The sequence below is a fragment of the Haliotis rubra genome, unplaced genomic scaffold (genome assembly GCF_003918875.1).
Source record: "Haliotis rubra isolate DU_JTF1 unplaced genomic scaffold, ASM391887v1 Scf785, whole genome shotgun sequence".
Classification (NCBI taxonomy): Eukaryota; Metazoa; Mollusca; class Gastropoda; order Lepetellida; family Haliotidae; genus Haliotis; species Haliotis rubra.
This window is the reverse complement of record NW_025767507.1, coordinates 252,177-260,550: the sequence shown is the minus strand read 5'-3', so window position 1 is coordinate 260,550 and position 8,374 is coordinate 252,177. Positions and strand designations below refer to the sequence as shown.

Genomic DNA, 8,374 nt, shown 5'->3' with positions numbered 1-8,374 from the left:
CACATCTCAATTAGTCAAATAAGTCAGTGGCTCATGCATGTGCGGTTCTCATTGACACATGGCTGAACTTAAACATGTTGTACCGATTTCCGCATATGACTCCAATATATCACATGTAGGTCAAAGACAATAACAATATCTTCATCAGAACTGCATATGTGAACTGCCCTTGACAATCATATCTATATCTCCCTTACTAGAAGGCGAACATTGCAGCAGTTATGTCGAACCATAATGCACATTTTTAATCAGTTGTCACGTAAAGGGCACCTTGCTGTAAAATCTCGCGAGATAACGTAAAATTATGGGCTGTGCGTGAATTTCGTTTTCAGTGGACGCCATATTGGAAGTGTCTGGTATTTCCCGCCTAAAGGCACAACATTTTCAATTTACACCGTAAATTGATAAATTGGCGTTGTGACATTTGATCATATGATCAGAAATATATCAATGTAACTACTACTGAATGTAGCTCGTCTTCCATCACGCGCCTTCATTGCGATGGTGCCCTTTTTGACGCTGGACTGTTGACCCTTCCTGCATCGACGCAATCATGAACAGATAGGATCATTGCTGCAAACTAATTCAACTAACTACAACTTACATAAAACCTTAGACTGCGGACATCTCTAAGAGTGAGTTTGTCATTTATGCCGTGCATGTGTGTAGTGCGATTGGTGATTGAGATCTATTTACCAATGGTGCACTGATCAAAACAATGTCGAGGGTCGTCTGTCAGAAACGCCTACTCGGTTATTCCGCACCTGGAATTATTTTGTATCCCTGTCGAGTGGCATGGCCATGCAACACTGAACGTCTGAAGTTTTTATTTTAAGGTTACGGCTTTCATCCTTCGTGTTGCTACTTCTTGCGTAATGACTGACGATTTCCCTGACCGTCAAACGTATTAAGTCACCTGTGCAAGTTCATTCTGCATGACCTCGATTAATTATATTGGTAAACATCATACTGTTTCGGGTTTTAAGTCGGATAATCATTACCCTATTTGATTATGTGGCTATGCATATTTTAACATTAAATGCCAAGTACAGTACCTGTGTAATTCATTTTTCAGCCGGAAGTAATTGGAATACATCGTCATTGGTGCAATATCAAATTTGTATTCTTTGACTTCATTGAAAAAGTTAATGTACAGGCACAGTTAAAACAGGATTTTTTTTTTATATATTGTTCAATTTAATGTTCAACCATTGGCACCTCGTTCAGTGACCATGGTGACACATGACAGGTTGTGAATGCATGAACTTTATTATTGCCCCAAAAGCTCTGTACACTGGGGGTTTGGGTTTTTTAGGGTTGTTTTCATTCTTGCAACTAATAGCATTCATTCTGCTGTCAATATATTCTTTGCTTCACCATATTTTATTTAGATTTTTTAATTTAAGTATCAACACTATATTAAATGGTTGGCTGCTTATTTTTTCTTTAAATATATACTCTAATATATAACTTGAATACAAGTAAAAAATTGCAGGGAATTTGTTTTTGGAGTTGGTTATCTAAGCAGTAATTTCCATCATGTTATAAATTTGATATTATCACTCTTATCAATCTTAAAAAAGTACATTCAAACAAGTCAGATGATACAGTGCTCATCAGCAGACATTAATTTCAATTAGTCAACATGCGAAACATCTGGAATAGCTACATGTCACTTCCCAAATCAAATTTTCATGGTTTTGTTTTGTGCAAGTTACTGATCTGAAATGAATTGTCTAATTTCATGTTGTCTACCCAAGCTTAGATAAAACTAGAACCTGTTCCTAAGGGTAATAATATTGCATCAGACAACTTGCCCAGGGGTCATTACTGATCAGTTGGTTTATTAGTACCAGAGATTGACATCTAATTTTTACTTAGGTAACATTAAAAGTTAAGGGCCTAAGAAAGTTTATGGGTTTCTAGACTTATAGTTTGGCATGAAATGCATGTGGACCCGCTTTTTTGTAAATATCTTTTCATCCAATGACCCAATCGATCTTAAACTGTGCAAGTGGATGTTTTGTCAGACAACCTAATCACATTGTAAATCACCGATTTTATACATTTGTACTAAAGAATCCGTCTATGTAACTGTCAACAAAATAAACAGCAGAACGCAGAATGCTTGCAGAGGGAGGGAGTCAATGACCTGTAACAGCGGCAGTGTCGGGTCATAAAGGTCAATGCACGTGCAGTTCATGATAGTTACCTGTGCACTGCACAGTGATAGACCGTTTGGATCATTCACATTGACTACTTCTAGCTGTCATCATGAAAGCTTATTCAGATGATGCTAAACGTTTAATTAGAAATGTGTTGAATTTTTTTTAAAAAGAGATCAAACGTAGCAAACCGATTTATAAGGTGTCGGATTACATGAAACTACAACTTTTGCTCTTGGCATGAAAAGAACATCGTGCTAAAAATTGTGAAAAATAAACCAACAACCAATAAACAAAACCTTGTACAAAAAGGTAGGCATCCAAAATTAGATTCTTTTGACATCAGGGTCATCAGAGATGTCATTCGCCGGCTATTTGCAAAATTTAAAGATTTTAACCTACAGAATAATTCTCACTAATGGGTTTTGCCGTTAATGTTGAACAACTCAGAGAAACAAACTATGATGGTTAACAGTTGGCACCCACCTTACCCTATTCACGACCTGTGACACCTCTTCATACCTATCACGTGCATAGCTGACCTACATTGACGAACGTTGACCTTTATGACCCAACACTGACGCTGTTACAGGTCATTGGCTCCCTCCCTCTGCAAGCATTCTGTGTTCTGCTGTTTATTTTGTTGACAGTTACATAGACAGATTCTTTAATACAAATGCATAAAATCGGTGATTTACAATGTGATTAGGTTGTCTGACAAAACATCCACTTGCACAGTTTGAGATCGATTGGGTCATTGGATGAAGAGATATTTACAAAAAAGCGGGTCCACATGCATTTCATGCCAAACTATAAGTATTGTAGCAGAAAACTTCAATAACCTCCGCACCTAATCTATCATTTTTTGACAGTGACCATGACGCCAAACCATTCATGTCAAGATCACTGGTGGTATGCAAGGGTTGATTAAACACATATTTAGCTGAGCATATGTTCTGTTTGATTGGCATTTTAGAAGTTGGTGAGTAACAATAAAGGCAGGATGACAACTTCTTTATTACATGTTGATGCAATGTTTCGGTATGGATTCTCTATCTACTTGTGTCAGGCTCTTGCTTTAAAATGTGATCTCCAAAGTTATTCATCTGTCAGCTCATATCTATAACCCTACATTTACCAGATTTGTCTGCCATTTTTGTGCCCTAAGGTTATTGCATATTTGGTAAATATTTACTACATATTTCACTGAAAAACTTTTAGTACTAATCACATGGTCACACAGGACAATGTAGTTATCATGAGTACTAAAGCACAGCTTGTTTTGTATTTGAACCAGTTGTTCCTGAAAGATTCATTATGACTTCCACAACTTTCACTGCTCAGTTCATGCAAGATTATACTTGTTGGTTTTGTGTAAAATAAGTAATCTGTCATGAGTATTGTCAGGTTTGAACTAATGGCTGAGTGACATGTATAATCTTCAGCAAATGTACCGTTTTGGACTCACCAAACAGAAATGTACTCTCCATTAACTCTAAACCGTCTATAACTGATGTCAGGGTAGGAATGGGCTTAATTTTGTAAGGAGATGCAAATTGCTGTGCAGCGTTCCAACCCCCAGGTTTCTCAATAGCACACATCACGAAACATTTCCTTATGATTTCAGCATGAATTATTTCAGAAAATGGTGCTTAGCTAGAAACCAGGAAAAAATTTAAGTTCAGTTTTGCTCAGCTGCATTGAAGTCATTGTGATGAAAAAATATAAACTTTTGGGGAAATACAGCAACATGTGAAAATATGTGCTGCTGTGAAAGTGTGTCATGGTCATTGAGGTATCGTTAGGTGATGTTGGTATAATGCATGACATGTTGACATGAAGCAAGATGAAAATTATAATTTCACTGCGAGCACTAGAATCGATAAGAAATTATTAGTTTAAAAAAATGTGTAACTTTGTCAGAAACTGGCACCAGCCTGATCAATTTGCTAAAGTTCAAAATATTACTGTCGTCAAACCAGTGAAGTACATTTGAAGCTTTTGTGTGGGCGACAACAGTCTGTTGTTTCCTTGCATCATTTTCAGTAGATTTTAGTGTAATCATATTCACACTGCTATTCACTGATGACACTGGACACAGGTGTCTGGATGATTTGGGATACATTTATGTCCAGCTGGTTGAGAACATGATCGTGCATTGTCCAAAGTATCTCATTGTTGAAATAATGTTTGATATTTTAGATTAAGGTAGGTTGCACACTATAATTTGAAAGAATTCATTGTTTACTTCTAAGGGTTCACATTTTGTTATCCCCCGCAACGCGTTTTGCGGGGGGTATTAAAATGGACTCCGTCCGTGCGTGCGTCCGTCCGTCTGTCCGTGCACATTTGTCTTTTCCGGAGCAGAACTCTAAAACCGTTCAATATTTCTTCACCAAAGTTGTCACATACATGGATCTGGTGGTGTACTGGTGCCTTTTGGTAGTTTTGGAATTTTGAATTAAATATTTTTGGCGTTTCCATGGCAACAAGTTCGACTTTGACTGAAATTGGTGGTAGTGCTCTTTTCCGGAGCAGAACTCTAAAACCATTCACTATTTCTTCACCAAACTTGGCACATAGAAAGATCTGGTGGTGTACTGGTGCCTTTTGGTAGTTTTGGAATTCTGAATAAATATTTTTGTCATTTCCATGGCAACAGGTTTGACTAAAACTGAAATTGGTGGTAGTGCTCTTTTCCGGAGCAGAACTCTAAAACCGTTCAATATGTCTTCACCAAACTTGGCACATAGATAGATCTGGTGGTGTACTGGTGCCTTTTGGTAGTTTTGGAATTCTGATTAAAATATTTTTGGCATTTCCATGGCAACAAGTTTGACAGACTAAAATTGGTGATAGTGCTCCTTTCTGGAGCAGAACTTTCAAAACCTTTCAATACTCTCCTTCCACTTTTCTATATACACACCTAAATATTTGACATAATCATAACTCGTAGACATAATCATGAAGAGTATTTTGCCATTGCGGGGGATATTGATGACTTTGTCTTCTTGTTGTAATTTGGTGCTGATGGCATAGTTAAAAGCAAAGTTTTAGTTTCAGGTGTCAGCATGACACTTAGAAAGCTTTTCTCTTCCTTGTGTGTTACAATTTATATTATGACATTAGAAATTAACATGACAAGCCCAAATCTGATCCAGTAAAGAAGAAATACATACTTCTTTTTGAAAATGAAGTTTTGATGTATGATGTACTCGGAGATGCAGACAAGATGCATAAATTATGCAAATATTTATGTAAAAACTCAATTCCTATTAGGGGCGGTGGGGTAGCCTAGTGGTTAAAGCGTTAGCTCGTCACGCCAAAGACCCGGATTCGATTCCCCACATGGGTACAATGTGTGAAGCCCATTTCTGGTGTCCCCCACCGTGATATTGCTGGAATATTGCTAAAAACGGCGTAAAACCATACTCTCACTCACTCACTCTCTCAATTCCTATTAAGTCTATTGCGTACAAGTACACTTGAATTTTTGTAAATACTCAACAAATTTGATCTAAATGCATGCATACAAAATGTCAAATCTTAGCTTGTGTATCGGTGAATTAGTTCCTGTCACCAAACCTACTAGAATTTGGGATAAGCAGACCCATGTGCTACAGATGGAGGTTATTGAGGACAGATAAAACCCCGATGTATATTGAGAGGTTCTATTTCAGCACATGAACTTGGCAACTTTCAGTCTTTGTTATCGTTTCTTATATTACAGATCAAATATAAATAACAAACATGTAAACCAACATTTAAACTTTAATATATTTTTACTATTAACCGAAAATGGAAAAGTACCCAATTGAGTAGAGTGAGGTGGGTACAATTTATTTGGTTACTCAAGGGAAAATAAGGATACCCATTGAGATGAACACAAGCGAGTACATAACTCAATGACCAAAAAGTTATCTGTAGATCTGTGTACTTGTGACTTATATTACCGTTAGGATTTTATATGTCTTCCAAAGAAAGTGTTTGCCATTAATGTACCATGTTTTTACTTTGACCTTAAAGTATCACTCTTGTATTTGTGAATGATTGATTATGTTGTTTCAGCGTGTGTTTTGTTTTTCAGATCAACCATGTTCTGGAAGTTCAATATATTGACTTCCTCTCACATTGACTCACTGCTTGACAAGGAGGTATGTGATTTAAAGTATTTGCTCTTCTGTGACTAGAAATTCAAAAGGAAGCTTTGTTCATTTGTAATGATTGACTTGATATTGATTCAGATAGCTGGAATACTGCTGAGTGTGGCATTAAACAACAATAAATATGAACAGTTAAATTAGGTTTGCATGAAGATGTATCAGATGTACCAGTTACCTGATCTGAAGCTGAATCTTTACCTGCGTGATCCAGCTTGGGGTCTCAGTGACGGTGAAGGATTTGCAAACCAAAAATATATTGATTGACATTACTGTATTTGATATAGGGTTATGATGATTTAAGAAGGTAATTTATTCTCAAATCATGTAATAGTGAAATTCGAAATCTTTTATGTAGGAAATCACATACTCTTGTTTGTTGTCCTCTCACTGACAGTTTGTGTGAGGTTGAAAGCAGCCCTCTTGGTCTTGATACGCTCTCTCAAATTGGGAATCAAACAGGGTTTTGTCATTGTTTATCATTAGTTTGTTCAAATCAGTCATGGAGCGCAATTGGCTGTAGTTCAAGAAGTAATATCCAGAGGTACAGATAAGCTGCGTATCTGCGTAAATCACGCATATATTTATGTGAAAACTCAATTCCTATTATGTCTATTGCATACAAGTACCCTAAATACTCAATAAATTTGATCTTATATGCGTACATACAAATCTTAGCTTGCGTACCGGTGGATAGATGAAATAACTGGGGTATATTGAGAGGTTCTTTTTCAAAACATGAACATGGCAACTTGCAGTCTTTCGAATCTTTTCTCATATTACAGATCAAATATAAATAACAAACATGTAATCCAACGTTTAAACTTTATTATATTTTACATTTAATGGAAAATGGCAAAATACCCAATTGAGTTTGAGTGAGATGGATACAATCTATTTGGTTACTCAAAGGAAAAATTAGGATACCCAAATGAGATGAACACAAGCGAGTACATAAATCAATGACCAAAAAGGTATCTGTAGCTCTGGATATCTGTCCCAAGTGATTTGTGTCTCATTTGTTTGTATATTTTTTAGAACAACTCCTTTTCTGGTTGGCAGCATCACTGAATACAATTTTAAAAGTATGGTGACTGTCAACAGTAATATATTGCTCCAAGTGTTTGTGTACCGGAAACCCTGCAGTCCCTAGATATTTGTTTCTCTTTACATGTATTATTGAAGCTGATATATTAACATGGTAAATGATGTGTTTTCAGGATGTTACATTACGAGAGCTTATGGATGAAGATGATATCCTTCAAGAATGCAAAGCTCAGAACAGAAAGCTCATCGAATTGTAAGTTGAACAGGTCTCCAATGCAATCATTTCAACTGTTGTCTTCTATATGGACACAGTTTGTGCCAAATGCCCTCTGTCTACTCATCCTCATGTCTTTTATCTTCTGTGGTGATATTAGTCACAATTAATGTACAATAGTAGGCAGCAATAAACTAATTGTTAGATCCTTCATATTTATTTTGAAAATGTGAGGATACAGGACTATGTCTCCATTTCCAAGGATAACAAACTTCACTCTCAAAACAATTAAAAGAGAAATTCTTGAAACCACGTGTCACAGGAAGTACTACAGTTCATCAACTTTCCATTAGCAACAGCTCATCAATAATTGTCTTGACAGCTATAGTCTTGAGTCATAAACTGTTATGAAATTCAGTACAACTCCAGGAACAAGAACGAAGGACTCTACCCTTTCCATTTCTGACAATTACAGCATCACAAATGTTGTGTTGATAGATTATCATAGCTTGATGAATCAATATTTACCTTCATCCATAATGCTACATTTACATGTCATGGATATTAATATGACTTTCCTCAGAAACCAGAACTGATATCAAGCTGACATTTGCTCAAATTGTTTAACAGCAAAACATGCAGACTGAAAGGCCTGTCCATCTGTGGCATTTGTTGCAATTCAAAACATGGACATTTGAAACTAGGGCAACATGGTACACTAGCTGGACAACAATATAATTTATACCAAAGGAAGATGTCAGTTTGATGCTGGGAATTGCATTTAGAAT

General features: G+C 36.4%; 1 protein-coding gene across 7 annotated transcripts in view; it reads left to right on the top strand.

Annotated features, from left to right (window-relative positions):
* Positions 1-319: 319 nt before the first annotated feature.
* LOC124261027 (serine/threonine-protein phosphatase 6 regulatory subunit 3-like) overlaps positions 320-8,374 on the top strand; it is a 47,458-nt gene continuing 39,403 nt past the window's right edge. For all 7 annotated transcript variants that reach the window (XM_046695348.1, XM_046695346.1, XM_046695345.1 and 4 more), the window contains exons 1-3: positions 320-635; positions 6,253-6,319; positions 7,546-7,625. In XM_046695348.1, coding sequence (XP_046551304.1) covers positions 6,260-6,319; positions 7,546-7,625 — 140 coding nt within the window. In that variant the 5' untranslated portion in view covers positions 320-635; positions 6,253-6,259. The remainder of the gene's footprint in view (positions 636-6,252; positions 6,320-7,545; positions 7,626-8,374) is intronic.